The sequence below is a fragment of the Octodon degus genome, unplaced genomic scaffold (assembly GCF_000260255.1).
Source record: "Octodon degus isolate 3935 unplaced genomic scaffold, OctDeg1.0 scaffold00027, whole genome shotgun sequence".
Taxonomy (NCBI): Eukaryota; Metazoa; Chordata; class Mammalia; order Rodentia; family Octodontidae; genus Octodon; species Octodon degus.
In genome coordinates, this window is record NW_004524603.1 from 6,624,843 (window position 1) to 6,643,754 (window position 18,912).

General features: G+C 54.8%; 1 protein-coding gene across 2 annotated transcripts in view; it reads right to left on the reverse strand.

Moving 5' to 3' along the window:
• Positions 1-1,952: 1,952 nt before the first annotated feature.
• The window catches only part of Znf282 (zinc finger protein 282), a 20,710-nt gene continuing 3,750 nt past the window's right edge, over positions 1,953-18,912 (reverse strand). Inside the window, exons 3-8 of one of the 2 annotated variants that reach the window (XM_023712798.1) lie at positions 13,442-13,568; positions 12,953-13,072; positions 10,871-10,990; positions 9,052-9,168; positions 8,498-8,611; positions 1,953-4,266 (exon numbers count right to left, since the gene is read on the reverse strand). In XM_023712798.1, coding sequence (XP_023568566.1) covers positions 3,482-4,266; positions 8,498-8,611; positions 9,052-9,168; positions 10,871-10,990; positions 12,953-13,072; positions 13,442-13,568 — 1,383 coding nt within the window. In that variant the 3' untranslated portion in view covers positions 1,953-3,481. The remainder of the gene's footprint in view (positions 4,267-8,497; positions 8,612-9,051; positions 9,169-10,870; positions 10,991-12,952; positions 13,073-13,441; positions 13,569-18,912) is intronic. The other variant, XM_004629011.2, reaches the window with a different exon arrangement.

Here is an 18,912-nt window from a genome sequence, read left to right on the forward strand (position 1 = left end):
TTGGAGCCAGCTGAGTATGAGCTGAAACCTCCACTGTGAGCTAAATAAACCTTTCCTTCCTTCATTTTGGGTGTTGGGTATTTGTCCCAGCAATGAGAAGAGCAACTGAGACATACACTCTGCCTTAGTTCCAGAGAGGCTGGGGCAATGGTCCCAGCCTCATCAGCAGCCTGTCTTTGGGACCGTCTGAGTGGTCTAGGCCCTCCCTGGCCTGGCTGTGTACCTAGGCTTCACACCCCATGGCTCTGGCCAGGCCAGTCTGCTTTCTTACAGTTTCATCCTTACCCCTGTCTCCTTCCTCCCCTCCATCTGCCTCATCCAACTCACGCTGCCTGCTCCAACTTCTCCATGAGGCTTCTCCATTTGCCAGATACTTAGAGTCCACATCACCCACCATCAGGCCAGCACCACCACTTGGTCTCACCAGTTCCCTCCTCATGTGGTTTTCTCCCAGTTCCAAGCGCAGGCACCCCAGTGGTGCCCATGCTAACATGTACTGAAAGCTAAAACATCCTGAATGCCACCATCTTTGATGGGCCCCAGGGGCAGAGCTTCGGACAGTGACACTCCTGGGGCCTGTCCTGGGGCGAGCCAGCTACACTCACAGTGCAGCTGAGGGCATGAGGTGCAGTGGGACCCAGCAGGATGGGCCTCCGGAAACCAGACTTAGTCTTTTTGGGGGGTACAGGGAATCAAACTCAGGACCTCATGCTTGCCAGGCACGCGCTGTGCTGCTGAGCTACATCCCTGGCCCCAGACTTAAGTCTGGGCTTCTCTGGCGTCCCTGGCTTTGTCTGATGCCCCTGTGGCGTGCCGTAAAGGAAGTCCAGCCCGCAATTCTCCAGCGTCATGCAGCAGTGCACTTTCCAGGGGTTTTGTTCTCTCCTGCGAGATTTCAGGCTCAGAGGACAAAGACTGAGTCTTCCACCTCTGTTCTTTCACAGGTGCTCACTCTGTGTTGACTAACATCCTGGCCTCCAGCCATCCTCAACCTCATCCTCTTTCTCAACAGTGACACCTAAGAGCCTGAGGCAGTGGGCAGGAAGCTCACCGAGCTGAATGCCACTGCAGCAGCCTGCACCTCACTGTGCTCCTTCCAACAGGACCATGCCCAGCAAGCAGGCGGCAGAGCCAGGAAAGGGGCTCTACAACCCAGACATCCCGAGTGGAAAGCTCCAGGCTGCCAGGGACAAGAAGTTCAGAAAGTGCATGCTGCGATGAGAAAGGACGCAGCAGCAGCTCTGGGCAGTGGGTGTGAGGAGTTTCGTGGGAGTTTCACTTGTGTTGTTTCCTTTACTATTTGAATTTTCATTACATGCATCAATATTTTCATCAAACGTTACTCTTAAAAAACACATACTTTCTAAAAGGAAAATAAAAATCTACCTTCAAAGCAGGCCCCCTGCCCTGCTTCAGAGCAAAAACTGCCAGCTCCCTGAGTGTCACCATCTTCACGGGGCGTTGGTGAAAGCTCACCAGGGACGCTCAGGCCTGGCCACTCAGGGTGTAGCCAGCGGCCCTCGGCGCAGCAGGATCCTCCAGACAGAGCTCAAGGAAGGCGAGGTCTCCTTACATTCTTTCTTGTGGTACCAAGGATCAAACTTGGGACCTTGCACTTGTCAGGCAGGCGCTCATGCCACTGGGCTACATCCCCAGACTATTCCTTACATTTCTTTGGGAATCAGTTTTCTGGGCTAAAATAAAGGGATCAGGCTAGATGTTCAAATATATACATATTTTCTTATTTTTTTTTTAAACCCTTGTATCAAGGACTTTCAATAGAGTTCCAAGAGGGAGCTGCTCTGCTATGTGTTCAAATCCCCCCCCCCAAAATTTGGATCTTATTTACCATGATTTAGATGATAAAAAAATATTTCTGCATCGGCTTTGGAAAGCAGCTAATATCCCCTTCCAACCAATCCCTGAACTCCAGAGCCCTGCGCTACCCTCCCAGCACTCCACGGAACCATGACTATGTTCCATCTCTCCTCTTGCCTTGTTTTCCACAGTGAAGAAATAACATTCCAGTGGACGGGAGTCCAGTTCATTGAGGCTTTACTGTAGGGTGCCACGCTGGAAACCCTCCAGCTCGGTGAACATGCAGTCTGTAATCTGGATTACCCTTTATTTAATTTCAGGAATTCCCTTTGCACGGCAAAAAAAAAAAGGGGGGGTCTGAGCAAAGAGGAGCAGCGCTGATGAGCACGAGGGCAGAAGCAGGACACTCAGATGTGGTGCCACCAGTCACGGTGCAACCACAGACACTGCCACGTGGGCTGGCCACCTGCTGCACTCCTGAGCTGGGAGAGAAGCAGAATCCATGGGAAGAGCAGGAAAAGCCATTTTTGACACAAACAAGGGGCCTGGGGCATGCCACCCCACCCCAGAGCCTGGCCATGCAAGACGCTGAAATGGAAACTGTGTGGCCCCTGGGGCCGCAATGCCAGCCACAGAGCAGTGCACCAACAAGAAAGGGAGTCCTTTGGGCGCTTCCCAAGGCGCCTGCGGGGGCAGAAGATTGTGGGGTCTGTGTCCATGTCCACACATCGTGAACAGATAGCACCAAGTGGGAGAGTCAGAGCAGGACAGAGACTGGGGCTCAGACTCTAGCACCCACCTGCCCGGCTCTCCAGGGCAGACTAATTCCTTGATGGCTCTTTGGACCCCGAGCACCGCTGCCTCTGGAGGGCAGAGCCCCGTTGTGCAGTGAAAAGCTGCCCTGCACCAGGTTGAGGGGCCAGGAGGTGGAGGGCAGGCCTGAGGACAGGGCACTACTACCCAGGCACCTGCCTGGGCACTTCCGTAGCCAGTCTGTTCCCTGTTCGCAGCAAGCCCAGGAATTGGCCCCTGATGTTCTGATTTGAGAGACTTGTGGTTGAGGGATGATGGCAAGAGAGAGGAGCGAGACCAGGAAGGCCAGTCCCCGGAGGACGGAGGTAGGCAGTGTGTGCCGCGGGGACCTCACTACGCCCTTCTGGGGCGGTGGTGGGAACCCAGCCTCCCTGCGTCTCTCTCCTCAGTTACCACGGCAGGAAAACCCTTCCACACCTCTCTCAGAGGGATAGGCTAAGGGTGAAAACTGATAACGGACAGAAAACACTTCTTAAAAAGTATAAAGCGCCACTGAAGCGCGAGGCAGTGTCATCCTGGCAAGGACAAGACCCTCGTGCACCCCATTCATTGCACCTTCACTCCCCTCTCCAGGGCGCCCCCTGTTCGCCCTTGGGGTCAGACTTGCTTATTTTAGGCGGGTGTCAACACTCCCGGTTGCTTCCCTCCCCCAGCACATCTGCAGCCCCGCCCCCGCTGTCCCTCTGGCGCTCGCATCTAACAGATGCGCTGGGCTGTGCGTTCAGGCTGGGCAGGTCTGGGATATCTGCGCCCAGCCTTCCTTGGGGACCCTGTCTGGAGTGCAATCCCAGCGGGTGGCGGCGGGCAGAGGGCGGGGAGGCGCCTGGGGCCCTCGCCGCCCCGCCCAGCCCTAGTCCCGCTCCGGCGGAGCCCGCAGCGGCCGCGGGGGCGCACCGAGACCCGGGCCCGCACCATGCACGCGCAGATGGTCCTTGAGCGACTCCTTGTAGCGGAAGCTCTTGCCGCACTCGCCGCACGTGTAGGGCCGCTCGCCCGTGTGGATGCGCTGGTGCTTGAGTAGGTTCTGCTTGCGGATGAAGCTCTTGCCGCACAGCGCGCACTGGAAAGGCCGCTCGCCCGTGTGCAGCCGCTGATGGTTCTGAAGGTGCTCCTTGCGGCTGTAGGTCTTCTCGCACTCCGAGCACTTGTAGGGCCGCTCGCCGCGGTGCGTCATCTGGTGGCGGATGAGCCCCGAGTGGCAGTTGAAGCTCTTCTCGCACTCGGCGCACTCATAGGGCCGCTCCTTGGTATGGCTGCGGTGATGGATGATGAGGCTCTTGCGCACCCCGAAGCTCTTGCCGCACTCCGGGCATGAATAGGGCTTGCTGCGCGCGCTGCCACCATGCGCCAGGAGGCTCCGCCGCAGGCCACCTGGGCAGCAGCTGCCGCAGCCGCCACCAGCCCCAGGACCCCCGCTGGGGCCGCTGCCGTCCGCGCCACCCTCTACGCCCGCCTGTGCCTCGCCCGCGCCGCGCTCCCCAGGCAGCACCCCGAAGCTGTCGTCCAGCAGCACGCGGCCTGCGGGGCCACTGGGGGTCTCGGGCCCCGCCAGCATGGGCAGATTCTGTGAGTGCGGCTGCGGCTGGGGCTGTGGCTGGGCTGGGGCCGGGTTCTTCACCAGCATCAGGCTGTCACCTGGAGGACACAAAGTGACATGCTAACCAGATTTGCTCCAGGTCTACGTTATCTGGGCAAGGGGCCTAGGTCACAGGCTCTTTGGACCTCGGTTTCTCTAAAAACGAGGGGACAGGACAGGTGACAGTTGGCCATCTGCAATGCCCCCAGCCTGTCAAAGCCATTGTAGCGGGAAGCACCAGAAGCAGCCACGTGGGTACCAAGGGAAAGACAGGAAACTGGAGCCCTGAGAGAAGTAAGGGACTGCTACCAGAAGTGTCCTTGGAGGGAGGCGACAACAAGACTGTAGCCTGACAAATGCAAGTCTGTCCTGAGATTCTCTAGCAGGAGGGAAATAATTTGCCCAAAGCAAAAACTCATCTGGAGGCCTCCAGGAACCAGAGGCAGAGCGCTGGGTCAGGAACCCGGGCTGGGTGGCTGGGCAGTCTAATGGCTGCTGGCCCGTCCACCTCTGCGTACCTTTGCTGCTGCCCTCCACGTGCTCCCCTCCCCATCCCATGTCCACTGCTAACGCAGATCGGGCCCAGCCTTCCCCTCTGCCCCAGCCAAAAGCGGCCGGACAGACGAGTATCTCCGTGGGACACTGGCCAAGGACGGAGGCCAAAACAATTGTCCTGTCCTTGATGGGGATTCCCTGGAAGGGCTGCCCTCCTACACTGCCCTGGCCTGGCCTCTGGCCTCTTTGTCTGACCTAACTTGGCTCTCACTTCCAGCACCACAAGCGCTTGCTGGCAAGCACCCCTTGCTTTGTTCTCCAGCCCAGACTGCTTGGAGAACCCCAATCCTGCAATTGCACCCGAGCACCTGGGGTCACTGCAGAAAACTGCATCACTGTATGTCTTGTGTGTGCGTGGGGGGGGGGAGGGGTCCTTTGGGCCTGACTCTCATCTCCAGTGGGTTCCACTTTTCCTCTGTGGCATGTCACACCTCCTACTCCACCCCTGTCCCCCTTAGGAGTGACCACGAGGCTTCTCCTTCCCAATTACTGCTGGTGACTGATTCACAAATAAGCCTGAAATAGAGTCCTAACCATCAGGGAGTGAGAAGTCTGCTGGGAGATTCTAGAACATTCCTCCCACCCCTTGCAGTGTGTGGGAAGAGATGGACTTTCTTTTTCCCACTGGATCTGGAGGTGGTTTCTTGGGACAGCTGGAACCTATGGACTAGCAGCCCAAGGAAGGTGGTACCCAGGGATGAGAGGCCGAGTCACAAAGAACCTGGTTCCTGGAAAACATGGCTGAGGCTCTGACTCAAGATAGCCAAAAACGACCTCTGGACTTCTGGTTATACAAGAGAATGTATTTCTTTCTTCTCTAAAACAGTTCTAATGCAGCTGAGAGCAATGGTCTCATCCCACAACCTAAAAGAACAATGCCCTAGACTCTACACACTATCTACCTATCTACCATCTCATCTGTCTGATCCTGGGTGTGTGTGTGTGTGTGTGTGTGTGTGTGTGTGTGAGAGAGAGAGAGAGAGAGAGAGAGAGAGAGAGAGAGAGAGAGAGAGAAGCGGGTCAGGGAGACGGGGTCTTGCTGTGTAGCCCAGGCTGAACTTGAACTTATGATGATTTTCCTGCCTGAATGACCTTAATCCTTGGACTACACTGTCCCTAGAATTTCCAAGTCCCTAGTCTTAAAACAACCTATGTGTAGTAGTGAGGCTGCCTCTGTCCCTGATTCCTGAAACACAGCCTGAATCCTTGGAACTTCCTGAGTTACAGGTGCCTGTGGTGCCCATGGTGTGCCTTGACAGGCCATCTCAGAAGGGAACTCCTGGCAGGCCCTTAGAGGGTGACACTAGTAAGATCATTCAGGATGGGCCCCGGCCAGGTCAAAAAGGCTTGACTGCATGATGACAGGCTGAGACTTGCATGCAAAGGGAGGCGAGGTGGCCAGAGACTAAGCTGAGCGTCCGGGGCAGCGACAGTCACACATCAGTGTGCTGAAAGCAAGGCCGGCGAATCCTGACTCCACGGAAAGGACAAGGGAAGTTGGGTGCTAAGGACCGCCCAGACCTAGCCTACTGTGTGCTCTTGCGGCTGGCTCTGATTCCAAATCCTTCAGTGACAGTTACACTGAAAATACCAGGGTTCTCAGAGGCTTTCTAGCATTTTTTAACCACATCAGAGAGTAGGAACCCCAGATCTTGTAGCCTGATGGTCAGAAGGGGGGGTATCCTCAGCCCGTAAAGTGTGACCAACCCCAGGTATTGAACCAACTCGCTGCACCTACAACTCCCTCATCAGCCTCGCTTGAGCTCACCCTTGAACTTCAGGGTCCTCATCAACCTGACACTGCTCCTTGGCTGTCGCCTCCAAATGTAATAAAGTAGAGCCCTTGGTTTCCCCAACTACCCGCTTGCTTCAGCTTTTCAGCAAATGGCACCTCCATGCACCCATTCTCCTTGGACCCAGAAGACTCCTGCCCAATAGCAGACACCAGCTGTGGCTCCAATGTGGTCTCCAATTTGTCCCTGCTCTCTCCACCCCCTCCACAAGGACACGGAAGTCACTGGCCTCCAAAGTCCTAGTGAGACCTCTCGCTTCAGTTCCGAACTTGGCGCACATGAGCTTCGGGTGACCTGGGTTTCTTACCACTGTCCAAGGGCAGAGATGCCATATACACTTGCTAATATATAAAATCAGAGGCCTTTCTTACTACCGTGCAGCGTGCACCGGGGCTGAAATGCGACTGGGGCCTGCAGTTCCTTCTCTCTTGCATGCCCAGGGCCAGGGCGGGGCTGGGGGGCCAGCTGCAAGCCCCCTGCATGGCTCCAGTTCGGCCCCCTCGCCCCTTCTGGCCCCTTCTGGCCGTCCCTGATGACCACTGCACTAGGTTGCTTTTAAACCTCAAGGAAACTGCCGAGGAGATGTGGAGAGCCCTTCCCAGTCCCTGTCACACCCAGGAAGTGTATATTTGTGATCCCAGGAAAAGTTATTGGAATTGTAGCGAGTTCATTCCAATCTACCACTTCCTGTGAAACCCAGGTGAGAATAAAGACACTAAGACGTATCTGTGGCTATGGGGAGCCCAGGGGCCCTCAGTCCAGCCACGGTGATGGCTATCCGCAACGAAGGCCTTGGCCCAGAGCCTAACCTGACCGGCTGGGGTTTTATTCCTTCATGAAGAAGGAAGTGGCTTGAGGATGAGTGACCGTGAGAAAGGCGGGAGGAGGCCTGGACTCACCTGAGATACACAGAGACAAGGGGGTGCAGAACGGGGAGGCTGCAGGCCACAGTAGAGGTACAGCTAAGGTTTGGGGTCTGTGCTTCAGCTCTGCTGTGCAACAGCCTCAGGAAGTCATGGCCTCTCTCTGGAGGCTCAGTCCTGGTGACAGCCTGGAGCACTGGCTTTTGCCCCTACCTGGTCCCTGCTCACACAGGGGAACAAGTGGGGGATGGGGTGGGGGAGGGTCTGGGGAAACACCTGCCATCCTCCAAGACTGCTGCAGCTCCTTGCCTGGACCAATACGTGTTGCTTAAAGCCAACAGGAGAGATGAGGACAGGTCCCAGTCATCTCTGCGACATCATACATGGAAATAGGGCCAGGCTCAGTCAAAACGGAGACCACTGCTCCTCCTTCTAGGAGTCACCTGGGGGGTCCTCCACAAGATGTTTGGTAAAGCGCAAAGGAAACACCCGTGAGACACTACTTTCCAATCCCAACATTACAAACAGGAGGCAGAAAGAGGTTCTGATGGTGACCACAGGGGGAGGCTTTTCGGATGCATCTGTCTGCCCAGTTCTGGGCATCTCCTCCCAATTGCTAGGGCTCCCCCGCCTCCCTGAGACAAAACAGCAAGGGACAAACTAGCCTACAGGTCTCACATCCGGAGGGAAGGAGGAAATGGTCTCGTCCTTTGCAAGCCTGGAGTGTTCCCATGAGGCCTTCTTGGATCGGTCCCCGCATGCAGGGTCCCAGGGAAGGCCCTCTTCTCGCTTCCACGCTGCTGGAAGCCTTGGACGAACTAGAAGGTGGCACTGGACAGGGCTGGCAGTGCCCAAAGGGCTGCTCCTGCACCTTCCCCCCACAGGCCAGAGCTAGAAACAACGGCCAAGGCCCTTTCCTCCAGCGCTCAACACAGTCTCCCCCACACCAACAGGTGACATGAGGAATCACCAGATGCCATGCGGTCTTGAGGGACTGTCCCTAGATGGAGGTAGACCAAGGCAAACCACCCTCCTCCAGGCCGCCACTGCCGTAGGGCCCTGGGGGGCGCTGTACTCACTGGGGCCGGAGTCCAGGCCCAGCTCTCCCTCCACTGAGTCGCGTGGGCCCCACGGGTACGGCTGCTCCTCCTGCTTGATCCAGGACAAAATGTCATGTGCCGAGAGGAGAGACTCTGTCGTGGGGAGGAGGGTGCGCTTAGACATCATGCATTTTCACCAGCAGCCCCTGCGAGGCCCCAGCCCCAGGCGGGGGGGCAGCTTGGGCATTTGGGGGGGTGGTAACTTTTTTTGAGACAGGGGCTCACTATGTAATTCAGGCTGACATCAAACTCGAGGTGATCCGCCTGCCTCAGCCTCCTGCATGTACCACAACACCTAGCTTACACAAAAGCTGCTCTGGAGGCATCTAACTAGTATTCACCCAAAGAAATTCCAGACCCAGAATATATAAATTACTTTCTCTTGGAAGATGAAATAGATATAGCTTTTCTGAAGCTTTTGGTTGTTCTGTTTAAAAATCAGCACTGAGGTAACCGTAGGGTCAGCTCCAGGGACACACAAAGGTTGGTGGAGCGGCTCCTCTGGCCCGGGTGCTCCCGCGTGCCTTTCTCACCTGAATTGGGGTCCGTGGGAATGTCTCGCTCTGCCAAGTCCTGCTGGTCCCACACACACTGTGGCTCCTCCTGCTTAATCCGGGACAGGAGGTCCTGGGCAGAGATGGGGGAGTCTACTTGGGGGATAGAACAGCATGGGGTTAGAGGAGGCGAGGGTGTGGCCAGCTTGGGCTCTGCGCAAAGCTTTGTCAGTTTTTTGTTTTGGTTTGTTTTTTGGAGAAAGGGTCTCGCTATGTAGCCCAGGCTGGCCTTAAGCTTATGGCGATCCTCCTGCCTCGGCCTCCCAAATGCTGGATCACAGGTGCGCACCACTGTGTCTGGCCTAAAGAAATCTTCAATTTCACATTATTATCCATTTCCCCTAGAAGTCAGTCACAGATAATACTAAGCTGCCTTAATGGGTGACAACCAGTGGACACCACAAGGGGGGGGGACAGCAGAGTGACTTTAAGGTACAGAGTGGCTCTGTGCTCCAAGACTTAATCTCTCAGAATGCGGTCCCCACTCTGCACCACAGCCACCATGGAACAGGGATGTCATGTGGCCATTTCCTGGGGACAGAGCACCTTTGGGTTCTTCTCAGTCATGAGAAGGAAAGATAAGGCCCCATACCTCCCTCCACTGTCTATGGCACCTAAGTTACCTTCTCATCTTTAGGGGTCTCAACAGAATAGCCAGGCCAGGCCAAGGCTGTCCCCTCCCCCAGCCTGTGGGTCAGAGGCTTGGCCTAAGGGGGATGCAGTTGGGCCTCAAATGTTCATATACCTTGTGACTGTTGTTCTTCTGCGGTAAGCAGATAGTTGGTCAAACATTATTCTAGACAGTTCCAGCCAGGCATTTTCTAGATGATGTTAACATTTAAGGCCATAGACTACGAAAAAGGCAGATGTCCATAACCTGGACCCAAGCCTCAGGCCTTAATGGTAACAGAGGGGCTTCTCCCAAGGAAGAGGGCATTCCGCCAGCAGGCGGCTCCAGACTGTGGACACCAAGGCCCACCAAGCTCTGAGCCGCCAGGCTGGTCCTCCCAACTTGGGTCTTGTGGCCTCCACAATCATGAGCCAATCAGCTCCTTAAAACAAATCTCTCTCATTCATCTAATTTTATCTAACTTTTATTTTTGTCTTTTGAGACAAAGCCTTGCATGTAGTCCAGGCTGGTCTTGAACTCATTATCTAGCCAGGCCTGACCTTAAATGTACTTCCATCCTGCCTCAACCTACAGGGCCTGTGCCACCACACCTGGTGTGACAGTTTCTTTTATTTTTTTATTTTATTTTATTTTTTTTTTTGAGACAGGGTCTCATGGGGCTGGGGAGATAGCTCAGTAGAATAAGTGCTTGCCTGGCAAGCACAAGGTCCTGAGTTCAATCACCAGTACCTTAAAAAAAAAAGACAGACAGGGTCTCACTATGTAGCCCAGGCTGGCCTCAAACTCAAGGTGATGCTCTTGCCTCAGCCTCCTGAGTGCTGGGAGTACAGGTGGGCACCACCACACCCAGCCACTGGTATGACACTATTTTTATTATTTTTATTTTATTTATTTATTTATTTTTTTTTTTTGTGGTACCAGGGATCGAACTCAGGACCTTGTGCTTGCCAGGCAAGCACTTATTCCACTGAGATATCTCCCTGGCCCCCTGATACTGTTTTTAAAGGAGAGGGAGGGAAAGATCAGAACTAGGACTATGGCAAAGAGAGGGAAACGGACGAGTAAGGCCCAGAGGTGGTCCCAAGCCTCCATAGCACACAGACACCCCTGGGCCATGGCCTAGCTCTGCACCCCTCCTCCTCCACGGCAGCTCCTGGCCTCACTCACCAGTGATGGATTCCGTGGGAAGGGCTCGGTCCTCCAGGCCCCTCTGACCCCGGGTACACAGGACTTCCTCTCGCTTCACCTGGGAGGCGGCATCTTGGGCAGGTGCCAGGGGCTCCGCTCCTGGGGACCGAGAAGCGCACGGTTGAGGGTCCTGTTCCTGCTTCCTGGCCACCAGCACATTCTGGGGTCAGGAGCTCAGGGCAGCAGCTGCCAAGGAGAGGACAGGAGGGCTGTGTTCCTATCGGAGTCAGGGGCCCCAAGGAGCAGAGGCCAGGGAATACGCCCTGCCCTGCCACCAGCTGGACCCTAAATGTATCTATGCTCTGCATAGGAGGGGTTTGTCCTTGCCGGTCACCAGAGGGGCCCGGTCACCAGAGGGGCCAGCACACACAAGTGTGCATCTCCAAGTGCAGAGTTAAGCACAGCCACGGCCTGACATTGGGCAAATCAAGTGCAGCATCCTTGACCCTAAAAGATGCCAGCGCGTTCTTCCTGTGGGCTCCACTCTCCTCTTCTGGATAGCTCACACGCAGTGTGCCAGCTCCCAGCGAAGCTCACTCGGGGCACAGGAGGAGTGAGGCCTGTAGGGGCAAGGGCTGTGTTCCCGGCCTGTGGCCAAAGAGCCCCGAGTCCTTCTGCCTCCATATTTGCCTGGCTTTTTGTCTATAAAATGGGTATAGCAGTCCCTGTTCTTTCCTGTGCCCGGTGATGGCTCGATAATTCGGCAAAATCGTGAGGCTGCAGGGCCTCAGACACAGTAAGATCCCACCGAGCCCGAGGCTTGGTAACCACAGGTGCTGACCTGCAACAGGACGGGAGGTCCAGGACGGTCAAAGCCACAGAGGAAGAACACAGGCTCACATTGCTGGGGACACAGCAAAATGAAGACAGGGGTTCTCATGATGAGAATAATGTAGAATTAAGCTAGGTCTGGTGGTGCACACCTATAATCCCAGTGCTCAGGAGGCTGAGGCAGGGGGATCGTTGAGAGTTTGAAGCCATCCTGTGCTATGTAGTGAGTTCAAGGCCAGCCTGAACTGCATAGCAAGACCTTGTCTCAAATAAACAAACAGACAAAAAGGTTTTCGGAATTAAATAGTGGTGGTGGCATCACAGCTTGGTGAATCAATGAATTATGCACCTTAAAAGAGGCGATGTCATGCTCCATAAATTACATCTCAATAAACGAGTAGGAAGGAGAAAGAATGCTGGAAGTTTCTGAGAAAAAGCCTTCCACGGAACAATAAGGGGGACAGAAGGCAAAGAGGTGAGCATTCACTCAGTCAGGCAGGGGACACACGTGCCAGGCTTGACCTCGTCCAAGGCTGCTCTGACATCTGAGTCCCCAGACAGCTCCAGGGCAGAGCTGGGGTTCCAACCCCAGCAAAAGCTGCCTGAATGTGATGTCCTCGGGCACCAGACTCCTCAGAACTTAGGATCTGGAGGAGGGGGTCTGTGCTGGGGCCAGGGTGAAACTGAAGACTCCACCAGGCCATGCGAGAAGGTACGAGTCACCTCCTCCGTCACCTGCCCAAGCCCGGGGCTTCCCATCCATGTTAGTCCCGGGCACAGTTGCAGCCCAAGCCCTTGCTGTTTCCCGTTCAGCTTGCCTGTGAGATCAGAGCTCCATGGCATTAATAAACCAAACCACTAGGCCGGTGAGATAGCTCCGCTGACCAAGCGCCTGCTTACGTGAGTGCAGGGACCAGGCTTGGATCCCCAGCACCAAATGCCACACTGGCCCGCCCCCCAGGTGCACTGAGAGGCCACTGAGACTGGGCTTAGTGGAACATGCCTACAATCCCAGTGCTGAGGAGGCTGTGGCAGGAGGATCACTACGAGTTGGAGTTGGGGAGTGAGACCCTGTACCAAATGCGTTAATACACACACACCCAATCCATAAATATCCACCGTGAGTTTCAGGCCCCTGCGTACCCCTACGCTGCACTGTGGCAGGACACCTGGAGTGATTCAAGGCTCCTTCCTCTTGCCTGGTCATGCGACCTGGCCCTCTCTCCCTGTGTATTACCCGGCTCTTCTCCCCTGCCCCTGCCAGAACCCCGCCTCCGCCCGCAGCGTCACCTGTGTCTGTGTTCACTGGGACCTGTCTCTCTTCAGGGTGACGCTGCTCCCACACGCAAGGCTCTTCCCTGGGCTCCACCGGGGCTGGCGCATCTGGCTTGGCCACAGGGCCCTCTGCATCTGCGAGTGAGAAGGGGTGGAGGAAGGTCAAGATCGCTCCCCACCTCCCATCACCTCCAGAGACTGCCGACAGTGCCCTGAAGTCTTGTCAACAGGTTCCCTGGGGAAGGAGCCATGCTGTCTGGCTTTGCTCAGAGGCTGGGATGCATAGTGGAGAGGTACAAATGTGCTATTTTGCTATATTCAACCACAGGCATGGGGGTGCATGCCTGTAATCCCAGCACTGAGAAGCTGAGGCAGGAGGATCGCTTACAATGCCCAGCATTATAAACTGTTTCATCTTATAGCACCAAAATGAAACAGTTTCTTTCCATTAGGTTAATACTATCTCATGCCCTCTTGCCCCAGGGAGAGGGGAGGTGACCTTACCCAGGGACATCAGGGTTTTGTAGTTCTCCTTTACAAGGTTGTTGTAAAGCTCCTTCTGCCATTCATCCAGGTTCTTCCACTCGTCCTCAGAGAAGTAGACGGCAATGTCCACAAAAGTCACCGGAACCTGGGCAAACGACAGTCTAAATCTCAGCCCTCTGCTGCTTCTTCGCTCTCTTTTTTTTTATTGTTGTTGTTTTGAGACAGGGTCTCACTAGTAGTTCAGGCTGACACTCACTATGCAGCCCAGGCTGGCCTTGAAATCCCAGCGACCCTCCTGCCTCAGCCTCCTAGTGCTGGGATCACAGGTGTGTGCCACCATGCCCAGTTTGTCACCCCTCTTTGCTGTGAGCCATCAGGCCAGCCCACCTGGACCCAGCCTTTGCCTACTCCTCAGCCTCAAGTCCCAGCGCACAAGAATCCACTTCCAAGAGGTCAGAATCTCCAGCCTGCATGGCTCGCTCATCTGGTGACAATGATGATCAATGCTAATGCTGTCCCCACGCACCCCGAGCACGCGACTACAATCTTTTCTATGTCACTCCGAGGTCACCTGAGTATCTAAGGCAAAGCTGCGGTCAGTGTGCTTCCTCAGGTGTGGGTGGGTCTCAGGGTGGGGATCACCGAGTAAATCCCTGGGACAAAACCTGTATTTCAGGTCAGGTCACCTCTGTGCGCACAGTTACGTTTTTGTTGCAGGCGCAACCCAAGGGCAGTGGTGAAAGCTCCGTTGGAGCACCTCAAAGGAAAGTTCCAGGGTTGGAAGCCAGGGAGACGGCTCAGTAGAATAAGCGCTTCCCTGGCAAGCACAAGGGTCTGAGTTCAATCCCGGGTTCTGCCAAAAGAAAAAAAAAGGAAAGTTTCAGGGTAGCCTGAGTCATCACCTAAAGCCGGTCAGCCGGCAGCAGGTGCTCCGCTCTCTGCCCCGAGTTTGCTTCAGCCCGACCCTCAGCTTCGGCTACACTCATTTCAGTGTTCACTAGCAGAGACCGCACGTGGGGCCAAACCGGGCAGAAGGGTTTCACTCTCATGACCTCCGCTGATGCGCTTCCCTCTGCGACCACACTGGCTTCCCCCTGCTATTTTCACATCCCTGGAGAAGCAGCCCACTGGCTCAGAAAGCCAGCCCCCTCCCCGGTCCCCGGCCCTTCCTCTCCATATCTGCCTTAGCTAGATGTATCTTGGAGGTGTGATCAGCACATTTGGTCAACGTTTAAAGTTTAAAAAAAAATTATTATAGTAAAAGACACTGCAAGCTGGGGAGCTAGCTCAGTAGAATAAGTGCTTGCCTGGCGAGCACAAGGGTCTGAGTTCAATCCCCGGTTGGGGGGGGGGGCACTGCCATGAACTGTCCTCGGATCCTCTGCCCCACTTAACACATATTTATCCCGTCACTCTTGCCACTTTCTGGAGCACTTCTGGAAGTCCTCTTTCATGAGGCTCTTCATGAGCTGTGACCAAGTACAGCGAATGCGGCCACCGAGCGCCACCCAACAGAAAGGCAGGCTCGTAAAAGCAAGGCAGCGCGTCCTCCCCCGCCGGATTCACCGGCTCTGGCACCCTCAACTTCTGGCTTTCCCACCAAAATCCAAATGACTGCGACAGGTACGCATTTTGAAACGATTCGGGACATCGAGGCAGCTGTGACAGCACAACTAAAGACGCTCATGAAGGACTTCCAGAGCTGCTGCAGGACGTGGCAGGACCGGTGGGATGCGTGTGTTCGAAGTGAGCAGAAGGGTTCTGGGGGGATTCATGGCAATGTGCTTTTATTCTAAAATTTTTTGAAAATGTAAACACACAACATCTATCTCCGTCATACCGAGTAACTCCAGGCGCTCCCGGCAGATGAGCCGCGTAAGCCCGAGCGCAGCGCAGTGGCCGGGTCCAGCGGGCCAGCAGCACCTCCCTGCTCCCAGAATTACAGCTAGAACGCCCGCCTCGCCGGACGCCCCAGCCGGCTTGGGCAAAATCCAGCCTGCGCGAACAGACACCCCCCCCCCACCCCCCATTCATTTTACTTCACCGCTGCGAGATCGAGCCCTGCGCTCTTCTTGCCCGCCGGCCATGAGCGCGCACCGCTCACCTCCTGCGGCCGACCCGGAAGCCGCCAGCTGGCCTCTGGCGGGCACCACGCTGGGCCCCACGCCCACCTTCCTGAGCCTTCTCCGTCCCAGGTGCAGGTTGGCAGGCGCCTCTGTTGCCCTTTCCATCTTGCCAACCCAAACTTGCCAGTCTGTGCCCTTCAGTTCCCCTCCACCTCCCCTCCTCGGGCGTTAATCCAAACAACCTTTTCTCTTCTCCATCTTCAGTTTCTCCTCTGTCTTTGCAGGATCATCCCAAACTAACGAAAGGCCTCCCTCAGCTCCGCGACCTCAAGTCAGCACTCTGGCTCTTCACTGGGGCAACAGGAGAGACATCCTGTCCTCTCTCCCACACAAACTTTAACCCCCTGATATGTCTCAAAATTTGTACCTGCTACGCTCTCAAGCCACACTCTGGACATTCTCTCTCAGACCTCCTTGAGAGGACTTTCTAGAATTTTCTAGAATTTCTTCCTGCCTGGCTCCCATAACTACGTCACATGCAGTTCAGCTGGCTCACATCTTCTCTACTGTTGCCTCTTCTCCCAAATCCAAGGGTCTGTCCTTGTCCCTCCTCCCCCTTCCTCACTTTTCCCTTGACAGCGTCTTTCTTTTCGCCGTGACTGTTACCTCTTTGTGAGGACCCTCTTCAACTTACCTTGCTCCCTTCAAAGTTCAACAGCCTTCGTCCACTCAAATGCCTTCAAGTACCACAAATTAGGTGTCCCCAAGGCTACATTCATTCTCCTCCAACATACTGGACTCTCTGCCTCAACCACCACTTACTGGAGAATTGAAACTTTAGAACCATGTCCTCCAGGTTAGAAACAGACACTGCTTTTTAAAAGCTGCCCTGTGACAAGATCCAGCAGACCCTGAGCCTGCGGGAGCCTGCAGCCCAGCAGGGCAGGCAAGCTGGAGCCAACTAACAGGGCCCAGGCTTGAGACCACCCTTCTCAAGCTCAGCAGATAAAGGGTGGAGTGCATTTTGCACGCCCAAGAGCACACGAATAACTGTGCCCGCTGTGAGCAACACGCACATGTACTAACATTTGCACGGGGTTTTTAAGACACGTCCAAGAAACTCTTCCACCTCGCTGATGGGACTGCAAACTAGTATACCAGCTCTAGAAATCAGTATGGAAATGCTTTCAAAAAACTAAAGCTAGAACTCCACTTCTGCTATCCCCCTTCTAGGAACCTTCCCAAAGGAGTCAAAGACACCACACTAGAGGGATCCACGCATGTCCGTGTCGTGGCAGCACTGCTCAGTGGCTAAATCTTGGCAGCAGTCTCTATGCCCACCAGTGGATGTGTAGGTAAAGAAAATGTACCCACACACTGTGGTGTACTACTCTGTCGTGAAAAAGGATAAACTCAAGTCATCAGTAAGAAAATAAAAGTACCTTGAGGTCATAACGCTAAGTGAAATAAATCAGACACAAACTTAAATATTCCCCATGGTTTCTCTTACATGAGAAACCCAAATTATTAAAAAAGAGCAAAATAGAGGATAGCTGTTAGGAAGTAGGGAGAAAGCTACCTCTCAAATGGGAAGGAGACCAAGACATGGAAGGAAAAGAAAGAGAAAGGAGGGAAAGGGGAAGCAAACAGGCACTAGGATGGGCCGGGCATGCAGACTAACTCTAAAAAGAATACAGCTTCTGTACTGCACATGTGTATGGAAAACATTTAAAAAACATGTCCATGGGGAAAAAAAATACATCCATGGATTCTCTGACTGTCCATTCCAGAAGGCGGAGCCCAGTTCATTCCCTCCTGAGTGTGAGGTACACTTGGTAACTTCCTTCTAGTTGACAAAGGAAGAGTGCACAACTTCTTTTTGGAAAGTAAGGGCTTGAGACAGAGTCCTGCTACGCAGTTCAGGCTGGCTGTGAGCTCACTTTGTGGCCCAGGCTGGCCTTGAACTCGCAGTTCAGATCCTCCTGCCTCAGCCTCCAGAGTACTGAGATTACTGGCCCGCGCCACCACGCCTGAAGAGCCACAGAGACAACAAAAGCCATACGTGACCAAAAGTAGGAAAATCAGGTAGCACAGCCAAAATTCAGACCCAAGTCTGAATTTGGTTGCATCAAAACCCCAGGGCACACGCCCCCCCGGCTAACACCTCACCCCCTCCAGCCGCAGAGCTGCGCAAAGCCAGGAATCCAGCAGCCAGATAACACACGCTGCCCAAGGAGCGCAGAGGGCGGGCGCAAGCAGATGCCGAGTGTGCCGGACGTCACACGCAGACCGGCAGGAAGCGACACCAGGTGACAATTCAACTCGGTGGAGCCTCATTAAGTAAATGTCAGACTGAGAGTGCTCTGCCAGCAAAGCCAGGGTGCTGTTTCCTAGTTGGATAAACGGGAGCCCCTGAGCGCGCCATGACACCGCCAGCTCTTTGAACGCGACCTCAGCCCCAGGTGCGCTATCCACACAAGGCTACAGCAGCGGGCCCAGGAGCGTGCACACACCGGCCAGGGAAAGCCATCACTGAGCTAAGCAGCACACGGTCAGGAAGGCAACGACATAAGCATGGAGGAGGAGATCAGCAGAGACAGGGCAGGGAGCACGCAGATGACTCGGTTCTCCGCTTTGGGTTTTTGTTGTGTCTTTTGTGACAGGACTCGCTAAGCAGCTCAGGCTGGGCTTGACCCCACCACATGGTCCCACCTGGTCTCATACTTTCAGGAATCCCCCTGCCTCCATCTCCCAAGTGCTGGGAGCACAGCCATGCACCACCGCATCTGGCACTGGGCTCCTATTGTAAACATGATGGAAAGACATAGGAGTTTAGGCAGAGGTACGGCGTGGCGTGGCTGATGTACATTTTTTTTAAAGGGATCACCTTGGCTGCTCAGTTGGGAATGGATTGTAGGGAGTGAGGGCAAGACTAGGAGACAGCCAGGAGGGCAGTGATAGCAAGGGGTGACAAGCCCGGGGATGTAGCTCAATGGTACAAGAACCTGCCTGGAGAGTGAAAGGTCCTGAGTTCTATTCCTGGTATCAAAACAAAACAAGAGGCGACAGTTGAGTGGCAGAGGCAATGAGGTATGGTCGCACTGCAGTTATATGCTAGACATGGGGTGTGAGAAAGACAGGGGACAAGCAGGACTCTAAGGTGCCAACCTGAGCCTCTGGGAGAGGGGCTGGAACTATCACAGCAGAGACCATGATGACTTTGGGTAGAGCAGGCTTGAAGCAGGAGACCTGGTGTCAGTCGCTTTCCTTGTCCCTGGGACACAACATCTGACACCCACAAGTGAAATGGGGTTTATTTTAGCTCATGTGTTTGGCCCATAATCAGCAAAAGCACAGGCACACACCTGCAGTGCCAGCTGTTCAGGAGGCTGAGGCAGGAGGATCAGTCTGGGCCACTTAGCA